This window comes from Cynoglossus semilaevis, chromosome 12 (assembly GCF_000523025.1).
Source record: "Cynoglossus semilaevis isolate Cse_v1.0 chromosome 12, Cse_v1.0, whole genome shotgun sequence".
NCBI lineage: Eukaryota > Metazoa > Chordata > Actinopteri > Pleuronectiformes > Cynoglossidae > Cynoglossus > Cynoglossus semilaevis.
This window is the reverse complement of record NC_024318.1, coordinates 14396466-14418800: the sequence shown is the minus strand read 5'-3', so window position 1 is coordinate 14418800 and position 22335 is coordinate 14396466. Positions and strand designations below refer to the sequence as shown.

Genomic DNA, 22335 nt, shown 5'->3' with positions numbered 1-22335 from the left:
AAATAACTGTTTGAGCTACACAAGAGTAAACAGCAGTTGTGTTTACCTTGGTGATAATCTTCCACATATTAAATTTGTCTGAATTTAATAGGTTTTTATGGCTCTGTAATATAATTACAACGCAATATCAATCTGCGTTTGTCAGTGACCACATTTTGGACTCGAATAGGGAGTGACATTTTAGCTACTGTGTAAAGGATACTTAAAGAGACGTCCTGCCAGTTTCAAATGAGATGTTCAAAATGTTCACTTTTGTCAGCAACATGATATTTTGATTTTTTTTTTGTCTTGGCATGTTAAAGCAGTGAGTTTATTCTACTCAGTGTTAAGGCCTATGCTTTTAGACCGCATTGTTAATGTTAATCTTTCAAGTGTGATACTACAAGTATTTATTTTATTTCCATCCTCCCTGGATACACTTTTATAGGATTTTGTGGGTTGATTGAATTACATGGCAGCATAGCAGTAGTGTTTTAAAGTTAGAGTAGAGTTGAGGTTTTTTGTTTTTAATGTTTTTCACACTGACTTACTTTTTTTTTTACATCAACATTTACGACTGCTTTTTTAATAACAAACATAGGATTAAAGGTAATTCCCAGTTTTACAAAACTGGATTTGGAGTTTATGGAAATATTCAAATGTTGTGGTAGTGTAATTGTGCACAATACCTGTAATATTTTAATAGGTATAAGGTAATGAAATGTAAAAGGCGACACCACAATTTCTAAAAGTTAGTGGAGGGTTTCTGTGCATTACTACCCACAAACAAGTACGGGTTTTTTTTTTTTAATACTTGGGCTGTGAACCATTTGGTAAATTATATAATGTGTTGAGTCATTGATGCAGTAAAATGAAACATTGCCCTTGTGAAGTTTAGCTCTGTTGTACCAGGACGTCAACTGCGTTTGGCACCATTACCATCAATAGAAAGCATAACTGAAAGGGGGTGGAGACGTAGAAGTATCGTAAATGCCTTGGGGAGGAACACTGTGGAACAAACCAAGGTAGAGGGGAGTTAGTGCTGTCCAGTCTAAACTTATAGACGTGCGTTACTGTTACACTCTGAACGTTACTGGTATTACTAATTATATAAAAACGTACTTATCAAATATAACAGGTCATTGTGTCTTTGTAAATAATGTAAATTAAATGTAGAGTTTCTTCAGGGACGCTTCCCAACCTTCGCCCGGTAGACGTGGTTCGTCCGTACGCGGATATTGTTACAATCAATGCTAAGGCTTGAAAGCAGCAGCGAGCGCTCAGCTGCTCGCAGTTCTGTCCAGTGTTAGCGCTGGCGGCTGCAACTGCAAAACTTTTAAATTACTTTTATCTATATGTATATTATATAATTATATAAACCCCATGACTCTCTTTTCTGTCTACCTAATTATGTTTTTTCGCTGACGATGCCTTAACTTCGAAAAACCCTCTGCTGGCCAGGTAGGAGGTTATTTGATCAAACATGCATCATCATTTTATCTTGATTTCTACTCATGTAAAGTGTTAATGTCTTTGCTCTCAATTGTGCTTAAATGCTCAACTCTGAAGTTGCAATCTGTTCTCAATCTCTGCAACCCTTTAAAAGTCAGATGCGCCTCATCTCTCAGCAGCAGCAGCAGCACTGTGTGTGTGAATGTACTGGTAATTTATTTACTCCAGTTTAGTCATTACATGTGGCTGAGCTGTAATGTGTATTGGGATTATGAGAACCAGCCTGACCAACCTGTTGTTGCATAAAAGTTTCTAATAACCCTGCTGCGGTGAAACTGAACACAAGCCCAGTGTTAGCTAACGCCACATCTATCAGTCATACAGATGAAGTTCGGTCAGTTCAGTTTGCCCAAACTGTTAAATAATGCCTCCATTATCTGAATTGCATGGTTTAGAAAAAAAAACCGTATTGCGTCAACACTCGACATCAGTGCCATCTGTCTCTTCCATGCATTTAAACCTGTCCTCCAGCCTGTACTGAGAATGTCTTTCTATATCTATCAGTTGAAAGAAAACATTTTCTTTATAACTTTTGCTTTTTGTGCATGAGCAAAGACGTAAAGGCCTTTTCTCCAGTGCCCCATCCATGTTTATGTTTAAATGTCAATACCATACAGAGTTGTGTACACTGAATTTATTTGACCTCTCCCTACAACAACAAAGCATCTACAAATTGAATTCAAGTACCGACATGCACAGCAGTTTCTTCCATTGCTCTTTAATGTTTAATTATCAAGTAAATACACGTAATACCTACTTTGTGCACTGATGTTTTGTTTTAGAAACAAAGGGTTGGGCTCGTACTCATTTTGCAATGACTTTATGATCAGCTTTTTTCAAACCTAGTTAGTCATTTAAAAAACATGCCATTGTGGCTATAGAGATGAACATTTGTCACTGTCATTTTCTTTGGATGTTAGCAGTGTGTTTGGCCATTCTATCATTCCACTGCAGTCAGTTGATCTTTGTGGACACCATAAATATAGTGCCTTGAAGAACTGGTTTGGTACCAAGGAAGCCTAATTAGAAATACCTGCATGTGTTTCTTGCCACCATCGTAGCAGCAGCGGTTGTCCTTGACTTTCTGGGAAGATGATTGGTCTGGTTAACTCAACAGGAAATGTCAGTAGTTGTGCACAGGCATTCTGCCTCATAAACAGAAAGTGTTGCTAAAGTATGGGTTAGAAAGGAGAGTGGGAACTGAAGTAATTACGTTTATCTCTGCAGCTCTACTATCGCTGAAGTGACGATAAAGATAAAGTTCTTACAAATAGTAGCCCAGGAAACTTGTTTTGATTCTCTTTAGTTTTGGAAAAAACATATTGTCCTTATGGTGGGTTTTGATTTCGAACATACCAGCAGTGGAAAGTTACAGCTTGGTGGAAACAAGCAATTATATCTATGAAATTATATCATGCGAGTCTGCAGAATGCAGTGTTTACTTTGAGTGTTTTACTACTCATAAGCCTCGGAAATGTTTTCTAATGGTGCAAAACACAAAGTCTGCTGTAGTGGTAGAAGAATAGTATTTACTTTGTATAACAAATTGAACCAGTCCAAATGTATAATATACAAGTTGAGATATATATATATATATGACATAAACAGGTGATACTCTTGTTTTTGTACTTGGGATAGACATAATTTATGGCAGTTGGTTTCAAAGAGGGATCACTCTGCACTTCAGTGTGTGCTTAAGACGTGCACATTTGCAGTGTCTTTGTGTTGCAGGCAAAAGGCCCTGTTAGAGCTCTATTCTCCCACTAAGCAGCTGTGTGCTGAGCGAGCTGCTGGTCCATTCTCCAGCAGTGTGTAGAACTCTTTTCTCAGTATCAGCACAGACACACACACTCCCCCGCCCTTCTTTATGCGAGTTTCATTGATTCTGCTTAATTTTTTCCCTCCTTCTGTTTTTTACAATTTGTTTTTTTCTGTTCCTCTAACACTGGCTTTTTTTCTCTCAGTAGTTCTCTGGCCTAAAGCATTATGCAAACCTGTCAGAAAAGGATTGTTAGTCAAGCCTATCTGTGGCCTTGTGCTAGTCTATTTATTTTAGTTTTTTTCTTTTCTTTTCTTTTCTTCTCTGTATCCTGCAGTCATTACTGCGTCTACTTCAAATGCAACCAAACTTATGTGGCTTCAGGGACTTGAAAACTGTCTCGCCTGTTTCACAGTGAGTTAGTTTCCGCGCGGTTACTCTTCCGTTCTGATGTATATTACAACATTAACATAGGTTTTAAAGGTCTTGACTCCCATGGGCCAAAAGAATAGACGCATTCTTGCATAGACTATAGAAAACCCCCGAGACAGGCATTAGATGAAAAGCATTCTGGGATACAATGGGAATCTCCGTTCAACATATCCCATCATGAGATTTCTGGGTGGTGATAGTACAGAGTCATGTTACCATTTTCATTTTGTTTGTATCCTCAGGGTGACAATGATATTACACTTGCATAGATTTGTTATGTAGAGTTTGTTTTCACATGTCTCTATGTCTGGTGGTATTTAAGTGTAGTATTTGTTTGTTTTTGTGCGTGTGGATGCATGTGCATACCCAGTCCAGATGTGCTTTTTGTCTTTTATGGCTTCTTGTCATCAAAACACCTCTGTTTATGTCGAGCAGTTAGATCAGTATAGTTTGTCCAACATAAGACGTTAGCTATCTTTCAGAATCTATGACGAATACGATACTAACACATTTACAACAGTAGGACTATTCATGCAGGGAGGTGGCAGCTGTCATGAGCATACAGGAAGTCCATCACTCGTCCCATTACTCAGCATGGATTATCTGAAGTTTCTTTTGCCATCCACACTCTCTTCACTTGGACATTATCCCCAGATTAGAAGATGGTGACACGTGCAGACAGCGTGGTCTGACTTCCTCTGAGTTTTCAGTGTAGATTTGATTTAAAGTATGTTTCTGGAGGCACTTCTCTAGAACCATGGGTTCCCAATAAGTAGATCGCTATCTATCAGTAAATCACAGAGGGCCTACTGGTAGATCATGCTAATTAAAAAAAAAAATATATATATATAATTTTGAAGTGTGTAGTAGTGACTATATACTGTGAAAACTGTATAATAATTTCCCATAGTGCTACATGTATTTAACCAGTACAACATATTATGTTCATACTGTATGTTTATATGTTGATTTCATATGAGTAAATATATATTTAATGTTTTCTGTCCAAGTAGATCAACTGAGCCTGGTCATTTGAATAGCTGTCCTCATAGCCAATAGTGTGGACACCCCCGTCCTAGGATACGGAACATTTCACAAAGAAACAGTTCAGTGTGTCAGCAGTTGTGCCACAAAAATAATACACCTGTGATCTGTGACTAAGAGGTCTTGCATTATGCATTGCAGTGTTTGACACTCTGATGGCCAAAGTGAACTTGGCAGGAATGAATGAAATAAGGAACACTGCCTGCACAGCACGGTATTGCATAACAACCCAAACGACCCTTTATTGACTGATTGGTAGTGACAATTGTATAATATTATTTGTTTGTACAACAAAGGAGCAGGGTTGTCTAATTGAGCTGACCTGAGCCATTGCAGAGGATTGCTTGCGGCAATGGAGGTTCCCATGTAATGTATCCCTGATGGATTAGGGCTCTGCTTAGTGTGTGCAGAACAGAGCAGGCACACATGGATAATGGTAGAAACCGCAGTCTGAAAGACACGGTGTGGGGGTAGTGGTGTAATTAGTGGGGTAGCTGATGTATAGAGAGTCCTGGCATGTGAAGGTCAGTCCAGGGGGCAGGAGGCCCCAGAGGTCCCTGTACTCAAACAGAAACACCTGATGTTACGCCTGTTGAGTTTCTCAGTATTTCTGATAACTATTTTAGGTCATGGTCGGATAAACACACATTTACTGAGAGTGTACGATGGTTTCTTACACCTTATAAAGTACAAGTCGAGGAGCGGTAATAATTTTTCTAAAAGTGTGCTGGCTCTGAGCTTTGGTGAGAACAAAGAAAAATAACTCTGGAAATCTACAGTGAAACTAAGAGCCAGGCACCACTCCCTCACCTGGATTACCACATATTCTCCTGTTTTTGTTAACACACTAACAAAAACTATTCCCCAGTGCACTCGTCATAGGTACATGACATTTTCAAGATGGCTTCAGCAGAGTTAGATCTGACCACTGACATTTAATGTATAGAATCAGACTAAAACACATTTGGTGCATTTAGGTAATTGTTTTTCCATTTGCAAATAAATTAATTTACCTCACATGAGGTTGTTCTTTTAAATAACATTTTGAAATGTCACAAGTACAGCCTTAAAATTATACCAGTGTTAATTTAATGTGTGAAGTGAGCTTTGTCCCACTTTTCTTTTTTTTTACCCTTATTCCGAAAGCTCACTGTGACAAAACACTGTCACAATGCTTTGTAAAGATCACTTGAGTTGTCTTTCTGCATGAATTTGGTAATAAAATCTGTATGTCCCACACCCTGTGCTCAGCAGCAGCATGTGACCACAAAGGAAGCGGCACTGGTATATTGCAGAGGGAAGTTGGCTTTCATATGGGTGTTGTGTGTTGGTGTGCCTTCTTGCCTGCTAACCACTGAGACGAACTTCTTTGTTAACTGTTGCGTCCACACTCGAGTAGTTGTTTGAGTCATGTGTCACGCCTCTGTTTTATTGCAGAAGTGTTGTCAGGAGTGACAGTACAGTCAAACGGAATTATCTTGGTGGATCTCTTCCTCGGCAGGTACTGTGAGCGCCGGCGGGGTTTTATTCAAAGGGCGGTCACCGTCGTAAGAGCAACATTCAGGGGAATATGCAGGAGGAAGCCAAAACCTGACCACAATGCACTGGGTTTGATGGAGAGAGCACTTCATTACGCACTTCTGAAGATCTAGTGGTGTGGTGGCATGTTGTTTTTGGCCAGTGTTCCCCTGCCATTGGGTGCTAGGGTGATGGTCAGAGGAGTCAGTGGTATGTGTTGACCTCCCTAGGACCATTTTTATGACCCTGGTCACTTTGTATGAAAAACTGCTGACTGTGTGTTCACCCTGAATTAACGGCCTGCGTCGCAGACTTTTACTCAAGAAAAACCCTTTCCTCTTAATCATCCCCAATGACGGCTACATGCCACATAAAAAGCCCTACGTCGTAGAATATCTTTTACTGATTAAAAACACAGAATGAGTTTTAAAAAGTGCAACATGTATTTCCGAAGCATTTCCTTGTGTCACACATGCAGGGTTTTGTTTGTTTGTGCGTCGTCCTCTTTTCATTAGTATGAAACCAAGTGCTCTCTTTCAGCTGTAGCCACAGATCAAAGTCTTGACACCAGACGCACTGTGCTCAAGTATGCAGCAACCAGAGCCAATTGGTGATGGACACCAAACACCCCGTCACACAACTTTCGGGGCCCCAAATAGGCTTCTATTCATCTGCCTGTACAAATCACAGTCTGGGCAAAGAGCCACATTATCTTAGCTGCCCTTTCGAGTGCCCTCCTGAATCATTGACCATTGTGGACCCGGAGCTGCTGTCTGCACCCCTGCATGCACAAATCAGACCAGAATTATTGGGTTTTAGTTCACAGTGGAGGTCAAATTTAGTAAGACAAGCTTGTTATACTGTTGTGTTGGCTGGAAACATGGAATGGTTTATGTTGAGAGACCAATCCAGTCGGAGTTTTATGGCTCCATCTCGTCAGACAGTGTAAGAGTTTTGCCCAGAACACACTCGATACTGGAAATATGACTACTGTATTCTTTCTTAACGTTCGTGGATCTGTGCTTTGACCTTTGAACTCTTGAAACACTGAAAGTGCCACAGCAGCGGTCGTAGTAGTAGTGGTAGTACACCATGTGACAGTCAAATAACATTGGTTCTTCATTAGCAGTGAGTTATGAAATGAAACAGCTTCTCTGATAAGTGCGGACGCTGCAGAAGTTCTCAACAGTCACTCGATTAGGCTCATGTTTCCCTATCATAAGTAGATGGTTCATTAAGTTAGCATGGATCCAAGGCTGAATTCACACTAGGTCTGCCCTCTCCCATGACCCCACTTGCCAGTCATTACACCGACACACACACAGACACACACACATAAACAGGCATGCTCTTACAGACACAGACGCTCACACAAACGTGTGTGTGTGTGTGTGTGTTCGTGTGCTCTCACCGTTAAGCTGGTAGAACACGTCACACTTCCTAACTCCATCAGTCAAACAGCACAGCGCAACAGCCAGTACACATGCAGTAACTGTCACGCTCACCTACTCCCATTCACACACGCACACACACACACACACACACACACACTGCAGTCATTATGTAGTGTCAGCCCTACTCAGTAAAGTAATCTTTAAGACTGATCAGGAAGAACATTCCCTTCTCCCCTGCCTCCCACCATCAGCACCAGTCCCTCCTGCACGCTGAGGCCCAGTTGTGCTCCAGTAACTTTCTGGGATAAATGGAGATAATGGGAGTCATATGCTACTAGCTGGTTTGGGGCAGGCCTACATGAAACATTTATAGTCGTCATGTAGTCATGGGGCTGGAGAAGATGGAAGACATTCAGAGGACGTGGTGAAATAACAAGATGTGACTAGTGAGTGTGACTGGTTGTAAAACGGTTAAATCAAATCTGTGTGAACAACACTCCATCGACACCTCGTCTTTTATCCCTTTCCTTCCATTGTGTTCAGATGAGCTAATATCAAACCCGGTGCTCGCTTGCATCCTTCGTTCAGCAGAATGTTATGTAAGTGCAATAACCCTCACTTAACATGAAACCACATGTTAAACAGACAGAATAACACAGTAGGTCTGGAAGATCCATCAGCATTAGGCATAGCGCCGCTCTAGAAATCTGTCATTAACTAGAAACGACCGGGGGAGCCCAGCCGTCCTCATACTCTTTAATTCAACATGTCAGTGTTTGGTGGTTAGCTAATAAAAGCAACTTGTTTCCCAGGAATCAAACGGCGTCAAAACCTCTGCGCAGAGCAGATTTGACAAGGTATGTTTGTCCAATGAGAAGGCATACGGACCATCTGCCGTTCGTGTACTTCCCCTGATGATTTTCGAAGGCCAGTGTTTACTGCAGCAGTTACTCTTTGTTTGTTACATCTGCTCATGTGCTTGTGGTGAGCAGCCACAACACCCTACACTATACATAAGGTTCCTTTTTATTCGTGATCTGCAACCACAGTCAATCTCCTTTCCAGATTTACCAAACCTGATCTTCTTTCACAGTCTGGTTTGGATCCCTCAGCAACGATTTATTTCTGTTTTCAAGCGACGATGCTAGCATCCTGTACACAAATACAGTATGTAGAGGTCCATAAGAAGTTTGCATGGTGTTCTTCTGGCAACTCCAGCTGCCCCAAATAGTCCAAATATATAAAGGATAAACACACAAAATCAACCATTTCTGTATTTCTAAAAAGTTAGTAAAATATTTATATATATATATATATAAATAAATAATTTATAAAATTATTATATGTAATTATTATATGTTTATATGTAAATTATTTAGATAAGGGATGATCTGTTAATTAAAAAAAATCATATATATATATATACATATATACATATATACATATATATATATATACACACACTGTACATTCTTTAAGGTTTAATCGAGAGACTCTTTAAAAGTAGAAGATTGTCTCACCTTAAGATAAACCAACCAAATCATGCTAATCTTTCCATTATGTTCTACCAGCAGTGTTGTAGCCTTTGAACTGCCAAACAGAATGTGCATATGCATACAGTTGACCTGCATTATCATGTAGTATCACATATAGGTCTCGGCCTTTCAAATTCCTACCCTCTGAAGATGGAGGCAACACTAGCAGGGGCAGCTCCCAGCAGCAGTGGTAGTCGTATTGTTTGTGTCAGTGCCGCAGGAAACCTTCGAGAGAAGCGTTATTTTTAAACGGCGCTGCGTTTGGACAACAGCTGCATTATGGGCAAACTCTGGGCTGATCACAGCTGCACGTGAGAGCAGCTGTGATCAGGCGGTGGTCGTACGTAATGTGGTCTTAATATTATTATACGCTTTGGTGCATACATTGGGTGAGTGAACTAAACTAAACCAAAACATGCTGCTGTTTTCTGCACATGTGAAGGTGGTAAACACTGAATGTGTGGGTTGACGGTTTTTGAAAAGAGAACAATTGTGAGAAAAAAAAAAAGTCATCCATAGAAGTCACTTTGACAGCGTGTGGAAACTCCCCAGCCATTCTAGATGGCTGTATAATGTTAAGAGCTCACGTGACAGATCAGCAGTGGAAAAATATGAACAGTATGTCACTGTAACATATGAAAACCAGACGTCAACCGCCGGATTCTCTGAAGATTATCTTTTAAGCGACTATAACCTGGTATTTTTTATGTTGAAAATCAGCTGAATTAGTAGGTTTATTGAAGTGCAGTGAGTCACTGAACAACACCAATCATTCTTGTTTTTAAAGAAGTGAAGCAATATTGTCTTCAACTCATAATAATCTCTCCAACAGTGCAAAGAATACTTTAATCTATGACTTCTGTCATTTAGACTGTGCCTTATTTCCTACTTTGCTCTGGTGTATTGTACATAGTTGTTTTTTCAAAATGGCTTTTTTGTTTCTTTTTTTGGCGTCAACATCATCCCTGAAATGTGAAACATTTAAGGAAAAGTTACAGTAACCAAAGCAGATTTTTGTGTGGATGGAGACTTTTATTGCGTCAGTTTATAGCTTGGCTCAGGACAAGGCCCAGTAACCACAGTCCTTCATGTATGGCCAGTAATGGAAAGCACAAAGGTAAATTTATAGGGATTTGTCATGGCCTCAACACATAGTTTTCTTGATGTGTAGATTCATGACAAGTCATTTCAAATCTCTAAAGTTTCCCTCCCTGTAGAAACAGTGATTTTTTTAACCTAGAAGAAAGGCTTCATTCATTTCCCTTATTTATTTCCCTCTGCATCCACACAGGGATTGGCTGTAGTGAGAGTGACACCCTCCTACCTCCACCACCACCATCAGCCCTTCATGTCTGCCCTGCAGATGGGAGGTCATCAACGGGTCGCCTGTTTCACCCACATGCACTACTCTCTGCCCTCCACCCTCGTCTAAGATGGCTGCTCACGGCCTCCTCCTGCATTCAACCAGATTAGAGCAGAGTTGTGTGCTACCATGGTGATCATTTTATCCAAAACATTGGAAAAGAAGAAGGGTGTCAATGATGTAAGGCCCAGGAACACCGAGAGACAGCTGGTGAGAGAAACGTAACCTTCTCAGTGTTGCACAAAGCAAACCGGTTTGTTGTGATCTATCGTTGCATTTAGGGATTGTCGCAAAATCTCACATGTACCAAACAAGTCTGCAGAGTGAACAGGCAAGTCATTGAACTACATAGGCACAGATGACAGTGATGGGCCTTTGTAGGTACTAAACACGCACAATATAATTAAACATATTCAACCACTGTTTGGTAATCAGTCAACGTTGGTAATTTAATGTTTGACGAGACTTCCTGTACTTCTTTGCTGCTCTCCATAGCCACTGCCTCATTTCTAGATACCAATGAGTCACACACTCAACTGGGGCTTAACAGCGATCATCAGTGGTACGGTACATAGAAATTATTATAAGGTTAACAAAACCCAATTCTTAAAGATACAGTTAATACCTTTTAATTATGTAAAATGAGTTAGAATTATTTGGTCATAACTCTTAAGAAGAAGTGTGTATAAGATGGAGGAACTGCAGTTAGGCAACATGTACAAGCCTGGAGTTTTAAGTTCTTTTGAAGCAGGAATTAAATGTATTCTGCATCTAATTGAATTGAAACAACACATGTATAGATGGAGAAGTATGTGACTTTGTTGTTCCTCAAAACAAACACTTGACACATTTGATAAAAATACAGAGCTCTGCCTGACAACAACAGCATTAGCATTAGCTTCAGCTAGCCATTCAATACTAGAGTTATAATTGTATCAATTACTCTTTTAAATGATGATGAAATAGGTCAACACCCCAAAACTTAAATGATCCTAAAACCCCTGTGTGGTGCCTGTTAAGAAATCACACTTAGGGAAGTTTAACTAGGAAACGTGTTTATTTATAGGGAAAAAAACGTGTTTACACAATTGTTCTTTAAATAGTGCCACATTTCAACAAAGAATGATTTGCATGTTTCAACATTCAGTAGAGCAGTAAGCAGTACATCTAATGTTTTGTAATCATATTGTCCTTTACAATTACATCTTAAGTTTAAAATTACAGTAATGGTAAAAATATCCACACAAAAAAAGATAATTGCACCATATTGAACTTTTGTTTTGTGCAAACTAAAAAATCTTTTTAAATTAAAGTGTCCTGTAACTAACTTATTCTGCATCCCTCTGACCAACAGCAACAGCTCCATACCATGAGCAAAGGGACCACCCTCTTCTCCTGTGGGTCTGTGGGTAGGTTATTTCCATCCTTTTATTTCCCCTCTGCCTTTAAGGTTTTTTTTTTCTCTCTTCATTTCCTTTTTCACATTGTTTAAAGCCCTGAACAGTCTAATGTTAATGGTTGGTGTGCCCTTTGTTATAAAATAAATATCACCCCCCCACCCTAGATTAATTAGACCACCAAAGTCAGAGATCGCTGCCACAACGGCCTCTTTGTTAATTCCCTTGGTCTTTCACTTCTTCTTTTCTCTGTCTGTCACTCACCCCCCCCCCCCCCCCCCCTTCTCTCATGATCAGGGTGCACCTGCCCTACACACGGCATTATACTCCATTCTCATGGGAGTGAACAGTAATTGAATACGCTGTTGTCTATGTCAACAATTTCCTTTTTGGCCGTGTTAGCGCTGCAGTAATTACCCCCAGTGTTAAAAGACATGTTTCTGTAAATAAACGTGTCTCTGTCTCGCTGTCTGCTCTCCTGTCTTGAAGTTACGTTGGTCACGTTTGTGCTAGGAGTGTAGTTTACTGTTTTTTTTTTTTTATGTTGACTTTGACATTGTCTCACATGGCGTGTTAGTTCAACTCCAAAGGCTGGCCTTTTGAAGTGTATCTCTCTCCCCCGTCTGTCAAGTTGTTTTCCTAACATTCCAGTCAGGTCGTCACTGCAGCCCCCGTTCATTGTTTGTCCGCCCAGAACAATGATTTCTCTGAGTCAAGCATTCAAAAAGGGATGAGATTCCGATGTGCAAGGGTCCGTGTCTGACAAAAGCTTTAGTGGATTCCCAATCAAACCCTCTTGGCTCAGTAGCCCGAGAGCTGCCTTTTCTCCCGACTTCACTGTAGGTGTATTATCTCCCACTGTTGTGTTACAGTCTCTTTGTGTGGACCATCGGACAGCTGAAAACAGGACACAGAGCTCTCTGAAGTCCATTGACGTGTATTTGAAGATATTCAAATGACGTTTCAGTTTTTAAACCCTTGTCTCTGACTTGAATTTTCAACCGTCCCATCATTCATCCTCAAACCATTTCAGATTAAATAAGTGGTTTAAAGCCCCGTAGTGAACATTTTTCTCAAGAAAAGTTCAAGCTCTTCTTGTGCAGTGCGGTCTGTACATGTCCTAAACGGCTTCAGGTGCACAGGATATGCTTTTGTTTTTTAAGTTACAAATATTTTTTTCACTCTCGGCTCAAGAGAGTGAACACCCTTTTTCCCAGAAACTTGTCTCTGCAGCGTCTAATTACTTGTTCTTGGGTTAATTGTATGACTGCTTGTGCCTGTGAAGAACCAAGTGTACTACTATATAATTAACTTTTTAGATATTAGACATTGTAGTCTAGCTTGAAGTATTAAGGAGAGTACTGCTTGAGATGCCGTGCGAGTGAGATTGTATCCCTTTGACACTTTCAGAGGCAGATAGGTGGCTGGATCTGGGGCGAAGCTGTGCTGTCCAGCAGAGAGTTCCCTGCCAGACTGGTGCCAGTCTGAGGGACGTAGTCCCCGAGCCAGAAATCCAACACTGGGCCAAGGAACCATGCAGTGCCACGGCGATCACAAGTCTGATCAGAGATCTGGGCCTTGGTAACGGCAGCGTGACCGGTCCCTGTTCCAGCAATACATCTCCCACCACACACTACACAGCTACAGCCACCAGCCAGGCTCCAACAGCACCCCCGAGCAAACGGCAGTGTCGCTCCCTGTCGTTCTCTGATGAATTAAGTGGGTTCCGCTCCCCCTGGAGGCCTCAGGGCTCCCGAGTGTGGACAACAGTTGAGAAACGAAGGTGCCACAGTGGGGGCAACGTTCGCGGAGGAGGGGGATTCTCTGGCGGCCACTCTCCCGCCATTCAGCGGAGCTCCAGCTTCAGCTTTCCCTCATGCTCCGGCGTCTTTTCCGACGGCTCTCTCGACTTGCCCTTCTTCAACCAGCGGCTGCCTCTCTGTCCTCAGTTTACCGCCTCCCCCGTGTCCCTCACCTCTCCTTCCTTCCACCTTCACCACTCACTCCATCACCACTTTCTGAGGCCGCTCTCGCTCTCCCATGAGCAGATCAGCCTGCCGGAACTGCAGAGGGAAGAGACGTCCGAGGCCAGTTCTCCTGATTCCACCCCAGAACTTGGGAGGCGTGCTGGTCCAAGAGCCGGAGGCTCAGGCTGTCTGTCTCGCAGCAGGTCCCAGCCCTGTGTCCTTAATGACAAAAAGATAGGCATGAAACGCAGGAGACAGGAAGATGCGCAGGAGCAGCGTCCCTCCTTGGACCTGGCAAAGATGACTCAGGTTAGCAGGAAAACTAAACATACACGTTGCAAGGCACTCAACACTTATCTGTGTTTATGATTAATAATGAAATGTGAATGTGTTTTTTATTTATTTATCTGTGTTTATGATTAATAAACACTCATGTGAATGTGTTTTTTTTTATTTATCTGTGTTTATGATTAATAATGAAATATACAGTAAATCATCAGTAGTTTAGTTGTGTCAAGTGGGCTCCTTTCATTAAATCCTGCGCCCAGTGCAGTTACCACACAAACACATTTTTTTTTTGTTCTCAGACCAAGTACAAGAGCAGCAGATGTAACAGGGTCATTCCCCCAGAGTCTGATCAGGGACTGAATTAAATGAGGTTGTTTTTTTTTTGTTTTGTTTTTTTTGTTTGTTTGGTTAGTTAGTCAGTGGTTTTGGGGCTAAACGATTGCAGCTCTCCTTCCTTCCAGCTCAGGGAGTGGTGCTTTAAAACTAAACTTGCATTCCTCATGGTTAGTCACGCTGCCTCACAACACACTCCAACAAACCCCGCTCCAGTACGTCATCTCGTTAACTCTACTTTGTGAGCGGCTTTCGAAAGAATATCTCCCGCCTACGATTTCTATGCCCCACGGTTTTGCCTCTAATTTTTGCTAATTTAATTTGTCATGATTTTGGAGTTTATTTTTTTCTCTGAGGAAACATCGAAAGTAGCATAATGTTCCTCAAAACCTTAAACCTTCCTTAAAAACAGACAAAAAAACAGTTTTCAAATCACTTTCCATTTAGTCATTTGGCAGTTTTTCCTTTTTTTTATGTAACCTCAAAACAAAGATATAATCCTGCTTCAGTATTAATTACATGGTCTTAAAATGAAGTAAGAACAGATGTTGACACCAAGCTAACATGTTTCCTAGCTTTCATTAATCCTGGTAGATCTTCCTGGACGTGTTCCTCCTGTTTGGAGCAACATTGTCTTTATGCTAAGAACACCAGAGTGTGCCACAGTAATTCCTTCCTTTTTACAAAAAGTTGTATTCCCAGCCTTTCACCCTCAGGTCCCAGCCCAGTTGGATCAACAAGGCTTTGTAAATGAAGTCTAGCAAGCATGTTTCCTCCAGCCATGCCAGCTGTAAAGAGAGGAAAATCAGGCACTCACTGTGCTAACACACATTAGCACAGCGAGTTAGTTTACATTAACTCCGGTTGCACCAGGCCTTGGATGTCAGGGTAGAGTGGAAGATTTTATTACTAAAACCCAAATATTCTGCAGGATCCCCACCGGTTTGTCCCTAATTCCTACAAACAGACCCACTTCATGGCCTGTTGCATGGGATCATGAGCAATTAAAATAAAATAATAAAAATTAACTATATTTTTTTAGGGTGTAGTATTGACCATTTACAATAATTTTCAATAATTTGTAGGCACCAAGGAAAAAAACAACCAGAAAAGTACACTAACATAATATTAAATTATAAACTGTCAAACATGAATATACCATTCTTAATATGAAGCTATTTATATGGATGTATTTTGAAATGATTTACAGATGTTTCAAAAAGTGCAGGTATTTTATTTTAGGAAATGAATGCAACATTTAAATTAATCTACTAGAACTTTCCACTGAGGTGTTAAACTGTGTGCGTCCACTTGTAACGAGTCCCCTGCGTATGTTGTCAGTAGAACGTAGTGTGAGTCTTGCTGCTGGATTCCTTGACCACGCCAGTGAAGGATGGTGCAAATACTGGGGATGCATGTCATGCTAAAACAAGAATACCTCTGGGATTAACACACACACACTCCCCAAAAGCCTGTGAAAGTACTCAGTCCCTTTGAGTCCTATGACTCAGTATTTTCCCTGGCTGGCTGCCGTACCTAGGCCCAGCAGGATGTGAATCGCCAGGATGGAAATCATTTCTCTTAATTTTAGGGCAGGGCGTATTCTTTGCTTTTAAGGAAATTGTCAGTGGATATTAGCTAGGTAAATCTATAAAAAAAATTATATCTTTTTTTTGTTATTATTTATAAGTCATAGCATTAGAAATGTTAGGGGCCATTTTAGGGGACTACTTGTGTAAGAGAGACTGGAGGAAGTGGCTAATTTTTTATGAAGGGGAGCCATCCCCCCCCCCCCCCCCCCCCCTTCCACCCCATTCCTGGCATGGCAGACATGGTGATCATTGCTAAGCGTCAAGCCCCACAGGCTTGTGGGTTTACCTAGACGGGTGTCTGTCTTGAGGTGCGGAGTTGACAATTTGGGCGTGCGGCGCAGCGACTAGTTGCGACTTGTCTTATAAGTTTGGCCGCACGTCTTACCTGAACTGGTTGCACTTTTGCGTTTTTAAATCTTATCTCAAGGCGTTTGCCTGTATCTGCTCCACATTCTTCAATGGTACAGTGAATATCAAATACAAAGTGTCTGATAACTGACATGGAGGCGTGAAGAAATGTTGTCCATCCGTCACAGTGAAGTCGAGGTGACGCTCTCTTACGTGGCCCGTGTCAAGCTGGCCCATCGGTTTTCTGATCTAAAACAAAGAGTAGAAAATAGTTTCGCACTGCGTGACCTGATTTTCATCATCGTTCTTTGTTTGTGCCTTCAGATTATACGTGAAGGTGTCTAGTCCACGTCAGAGATAAATACCTAGTTGAGTTTGTCCACGTCAGAGATAACGTCAGAGATAAATACCTAGTTGAGTTGTTTGGTGCTTACCTTGGGTTGCCAGTTCACTACAGGCACAAATCAGGAAGAAAGTGACAGTGATGTCAATCAGTGATCGTCTTACTGTGAGATAATAGGATAGTGGAGTGAGAAAACACACATTTATATAGAATTTACCTCATCATCATCTTCATCATCATTTTTATGGGGATGGAACACATGAAAACCAACAATGCAGAAATATTCCAAGTATATTGCGCAGACATTTCTACCAAATGACGCACATTTACATTTTATCTATCGGCTATGGTTAAGGCCGTCAAGTAAGTTAAGTTTGGGAGTCTTAGGGTAAGCCTCCAGGAAATGAACACGAATGTAAACATTTGACTCCATAGATTTAGGCCACATGAGTGGGAATGTTCTGAGAGAATCTGGGCACAGAGCAGTGATCTGGTCCCGCTCCCCCATTTTACAGCCACGCCCATCTAAATCCCAGTCTGCATTAGCTGAGTTTATAGAAAGCATATTGTGCAGAGACCCCACCCCACTACACCCCCTTCCCTCTCTCCTCTCAGTCTCCTCCTCCTCTGAGATAATTAGAAGTGGGGTAATGTTAGGGGTTAAGGAGGAAAAAACAAATGCTGAGAAATCCCCCTTTCCTCCTCCTGTGAGTTCCCTCCAACAAACAAATCACTACTCCTTGCTTTATTACCTTTACAGACGCAGAGCTCGTGTGTTCCGGGAGTTGCCATGTCAGAGTGGGCTTACCTAGATGGGTTTTTTTTTTCCTAGAATTCTTTTCGATCATGCTGAGTCACGGCAGTCGTGCTATTGTGAAACTTGGCGACGTCGGGTCACTCCCACGTCATTGTAATAGGAAAAGTGATGTCCAACACATGCAAGGAAACAGTGGGCTTGTGCATGATGAAAGACGAGGCTGAATAGTGAAAACCTCATCTCTATTCACCTCCATGCCTCCAACATCTGCTGCTGGGTCACTCCAGAAATCATTAACCCTTTGACTGGGCTGTGTAGCTGCTGGTCTTTGTAGCGAGAAATATTTCTGAAAAACAAAAAGCTAAAATAAAACCGATGACAGGTCACTGTTGAACCATAGGCCACACAAACACGAGCCACAAATCAAACAAACTTTCAACACAGAGCAGCACATGTTAACCTCAGCTCAGGCCTTGATTTTTTTTTTTTAGGATTTAAGCTCTTAGCCCTCACCCATTAGGTCTGGGGTTAAAGGAGCAGTAACAAAAATCCACCACTAAGGAAAAGTTCCTTTCAAGTATGTGCTATGTCTGTAGTCATTCTTGACACAGTGTCATTTTTGTCTCTGTTGTAATTGTTATTTATCCACATTTGTTCGAAGCAGGCCATGGGGGAGGGTGGGTAAACAAATTGGAATGTGGGTTAGTTCAGTTGGTGCTTTTCAAGTCTGCTCTCATAAAACGGTTCTGCAAGAAATTCTCATATTTTGACGGCAGAATGTAAACATGAACCAGAGGCACCAACCTTTTTTTTTTCTTCTTTTTTATTTAATTCAGACTCTTCAGACGTTTCAAAGCTTGAGCTACCCCAGACGCTCGGCCACTGACAGCTGCGGGACAAACCTAGAGCTTCCTTCTTTCCAAATTTCAAGCCAAGAGAATTCCAACTTTCCAACTTTGTCCGAGCTTGGACTGGAGTCACGGCAGGAAGTGGCAGGAGATGATGATGATGAGGAGGAGGATGACGACGATGAAGAAGAGGATTCTTCTTACGGCGAGCTGGACAGCGATTCAGTTTGTAGCGTCGACTCGAGGTCTGGGTCTCCTCTGGGCATCATGGGTGAGAAGTGCATCCTCTGGAAGGGTGAGTGTGTCACCAAGAGGGACATTTTCCAACTCGGAGGAGAGCTGGATCTGGAGCAGATTGAAAAAAACTGAACACTTTACAGGAGACTTTAAAAGACTGTCGTGAAAGGTTATGAGATGTTGGTGTTGTGTTTGAGGACAGCTGTAACAAAAAAAAGTGCTTTTAGAAAAACAGTTGAAGTTTTGTTTTTTTTCTTGTAAAGGGACAAGAGGAAGAAGGTGTAGAAAAGAGGTGTTAAAATGAGAACTAATAAGATTCAAGTACGTTGTTGATGACTGGCTTCTTAATGACACACATGCCTTAAAACATTCTCACTGTTGTGATTACAAAAGCAGGGAGTGCTTCGTGTTTGTTTTTCGGGGGTGTCCAGTTTAACTCAGGAGTAGGAAAGTGAGGGTTAGTCTTAAGAAAACTTTCCAGCCCCCTTCTGTCTCTTCAACCTGATGACCTTTCCAAAGTCAGCTAATCTTATGTCTCTAGCACTGTAGCAGTAGCCGGGCTCTCCTGTACTTTAAGCCTTAATTTTAGTCTGAGAAAGTTAGAGTATCGAGGACTTTGTCGCCCGGTGTCAACAATAAAGAAGGCTTTTCTCATGGACTGACCTTTGACCTTGCCCTTCACCTTTCTGCACAAGTTAAACTCAGACTTTGTTTTCCTGAATGTAGACACAATAAGCTTTATGACGAGTCTGGAAATCAGCAGTGCCTTCTTTTGGATGTTTGCTGTGGCGGTTGTGTCCAAGTAACCATCGATTCATCTGAAGTCACCATTTCTGGCTTTTTGTAGTTTCTTCATATGCAAATTGTATATTTGAATGCAACACTGAATCTTGAGTTTTTCCAGTTCTAATATCAGTGTATATTTTTCTAAGTGTTTTTTTTTTTATGAGCTGTTTGTGAAGGAGCAGGAATTCAAGGCCTTTCTTCTGACGACGTGGAGATTAAATAAATTTACAAGCTGCACTCATATCTGGTTTTGTTTCCCACTTGTTATTGACTGCATCAGCTTTTGAACTTGGAGGGAGGTACTTGTCAGGATCGCTTTGTCGCATCGCGAGACAGAACGAGCTGCAAAGTTGCAGATGGTCTTCAGAGGGTTGTACTCACTCCCCCACTTTCACTTCCTGCACTACATTTCAAAGGCCTTTCTCATTCAAACATTTCACAGCTTGGTGAGTACTGTAAATTATGTAGGCATCCATCTGTGTTTTAATGACTGTAAAAAGAACCAGATAACTGTGGTTTTCTGTCTTGAAAGTACATGTAAACACGTACACTGTGCTCAGTTCTGTATTCTACTGCAGTAGAAAGTTAAAAAACCTCAGCAACAATATGGATACAAACACCCCAAAATACAAAGATACCCGTCGCACAACAGATTTCTGGGATATTTAGTTTAATTTTCAGGAACCTGCTAATATGCGGCAGACTTTGGATCGCTGTAAATTAAACACGCCACATAAGAGCAGAACTAGTGGTGTTTTTTTTAATAGCCTAATATTTTACTTAATTACATTGTAAATTGTGATTCTTGCCTTACAAATACATTTGAAATAAATAAATATTTTTAAAAATTTGAAATAAATAAAAATGTTTACATAAACAATGCTAAAGTGAAGGTGTTAGCATTCAAAAACTGTTACGCATTTTTAACAGCTATCAACTTTATCCGTGGGCTAATCTTCGAAAACACAACCAACAAAACATAGTAGTGCTGTATACATTACTGTTAGCCAATCAAAAAGTACACTATATTTGCAGGCTTTAGTTTGGTAAGAGGGAGTTGGTGGATTGGATGAGCTGTCGATAGCTATTATGCTAACTGCTAATATGTCACATGTTGAGGACACATTAAAATATATACAGTATGGGTCAGATGTATTTCTTACTTTACTGTGAAGACAGTAGTGGACATAATATCCCAGTTGACAGTCTATGTCTACTTTGTCCTCATGCTGCCAATAAAGTACACATTACCAACAGGAAGTCTAAATGTGGTGCATTCATGTCCAGTCTGAAAGAATGACTGGAGTTGACCTGAATGGAAAACAAAACAACATGATTTTTTTTTTCTTATCATATCCCTCTTGCGATGTCTGACTCTGTCCCAGGGTGATACTTCAGCTCTGATAAAAACGACGAGGCAGTTTTCCAACATTAAAAGGAAAAAGCAGCCTAACAATGTTTACGTCCAAAAACAGGATGTTCGGGCCAGCTGCAGCTTCTCCGACAATCAAAGCCTTGAAAGCAGACGAACTCAACAAACACACACCTACACACAGCAGATGCTAACAGCCTGCATTCTTCTTTACATGACATGAAACAGATACTGAGAGGAGGAATGCTTTCCCTCAAAGAAAACCTGTTACCTGGCCTGGGAGGCTAAAACAGAAAATAGTGTTCATTTTCAGACAATGAGACGTCGTAGGTGTTGTAAAACCAGGTTGAGTTCAGAGGAAGACGAGGGAGGCCTCGGACTGAAAGGACGGAAACAAACAAAAAAAGACACAGCCCGGTGAGAGGATCAGACTTCGGCTCACACCTAGCTTTTTCAACTCGACACAAAATGCTGTAAACACAAAATCCCGTTGCTAACAACAGTAGTCTGGCTGCTCCCAGAGGTCAGTAAAACATGAGCACACACACAAACGCACAAACGCACACACAGGCATCCACATTTCCTTTCTGGCAGGAAGTGGCAGACTAAGCTGCGGAGAGTTAATATCTGAGCTGAAAGGCTCTATAAATAGAGACCATTGTAGTGGCGTGTTTGCAAATGTAGACGTTGGAGAGAGGGAAAGGGGAAAAGGCCGTAATACACACATTTACAGTGCCCTGAACTGCGGGCCGTCGATTACGTGGGAGTAATTATTCGCTGCATTTCAAAGAAGACTTTGTTTCCCTCGAGAGAGTTTCAGAGGTGCTCCACAAAAAAAAATTCCAACTTTGTTTTGGCAGAATGTTAAAATTTATTAATTCGACAATAATTTTACATAAGGTTTCCAACAAATAGTTTTGGAGGCCGTTCTTTCAGTCCAGTTCTTTTTTTCTAAGGACTGGAAAAAACAGGTGCAGTTGGTTGAAAACAGGAAACTGGGCTACAGTCAAATAAGGTCAAAGATGGTGTCCCTTTTAACCAAACCATGTTGAGACCTGTCCCTCGGGTGTCTCCAACAGCCCTGATCACGTTGTCTTCGTTAGGCCTCGTTTTGTTGCATTTTCTGTGGTTGGGTTTTTCAACACCTTAAAAATTAAACAATATTGAAATCAGAGCCAAAATTACATTGAAACCCAACCTTAATGGAAACTTTTTTTTTTTTTTGCACATCTCAAACCAATGTCCTCCTGAAAGATGAAACAGTCTTCACTAAAGACCCCATTATTCTCACAGATGTTCGAGGCGGTTTACAACCACAGGTCGCTGCACGCACACAAGATTTGAAAAGAGCAAAATAAAGGCCGTCTCGCAGTTCATCATGTGACCTGCGTGGCCGCTCTTCTAAAGGCTCTGAACCGTTTGCTGCCGTCTGTTGCATTTGTCATTTTGCACGGTGCACGTATTCATCATGTGTTTGTACTTGCATGTGGTTGAAAGAACCTCCCTTCATGTTACCTAATGAACTTACCCA

General features: G+C 41.2%; 1 protein-coding gene across 2 annotated transcripts; it reads left to right on the top strand.

The window, feature by feature from the left end:
• The first annotated feature begins 1233 nt into the window (after positions 1-1233).
• LOC103387663 (protein FAM53B-like) lies at positions 1234-19675 on the top strand. Of its 2 annotated transcripts, none has more exons than XM_008322411.3 (5): positions 1234-1440; positions 10465-10746; positions 11891-11945; positions 13344-14209; positions 18398-19675. In XM_008322411.3, exons 2-5 carry the CDS (start codon positions 10666-10668, stop codon positions 18776-18778), a joined length of 1383 nt encoding a protein of 460 aa, XP_008320633.1. In that variant the 5' UTR covers positions 1234-1440; positions 10465-10665; the 3' UTR covers positions 18779-19675. The 2 variants fall into 2 exon arrangements, with proteins under 2 accessions (XP_008320633.1, XP_024916480.1); XM_025060712.1 differs by lacking the exon at positions 1234-1440 and adding an exon at positions 9575-10290.
• Positions 19676-22335: the final 2660 nt, after the last annotated feature.

What these genes read in the sequence shown, in the direction of transcription:
- LOC103387663 (XM_008322411.3), top strand. Translation starts at nt 10,666, where the DNA reads ATGGTGATCATTTTATCCAAAACATTGGAAAAGAAGAAGGGTGTCAAT. An exon ending in GGAACACCGAGAGACAGCTG is followed by an intron (nt 10,747 to 11,890) that starts GTGAGAGAAACG and finishes TCTGACCAACAG; the next exon opens with CAACAGCTCCATACCATGAG. An exon ending in CTTCTCCTGTGGGTCTGTGG is followed by an intron (nt 11,946 to 13,343) that starts GTAGGTTATTTC and finishes TGACACTTTCAG; the next exon opens with AGGCAGATAGGTGGCTGGAT.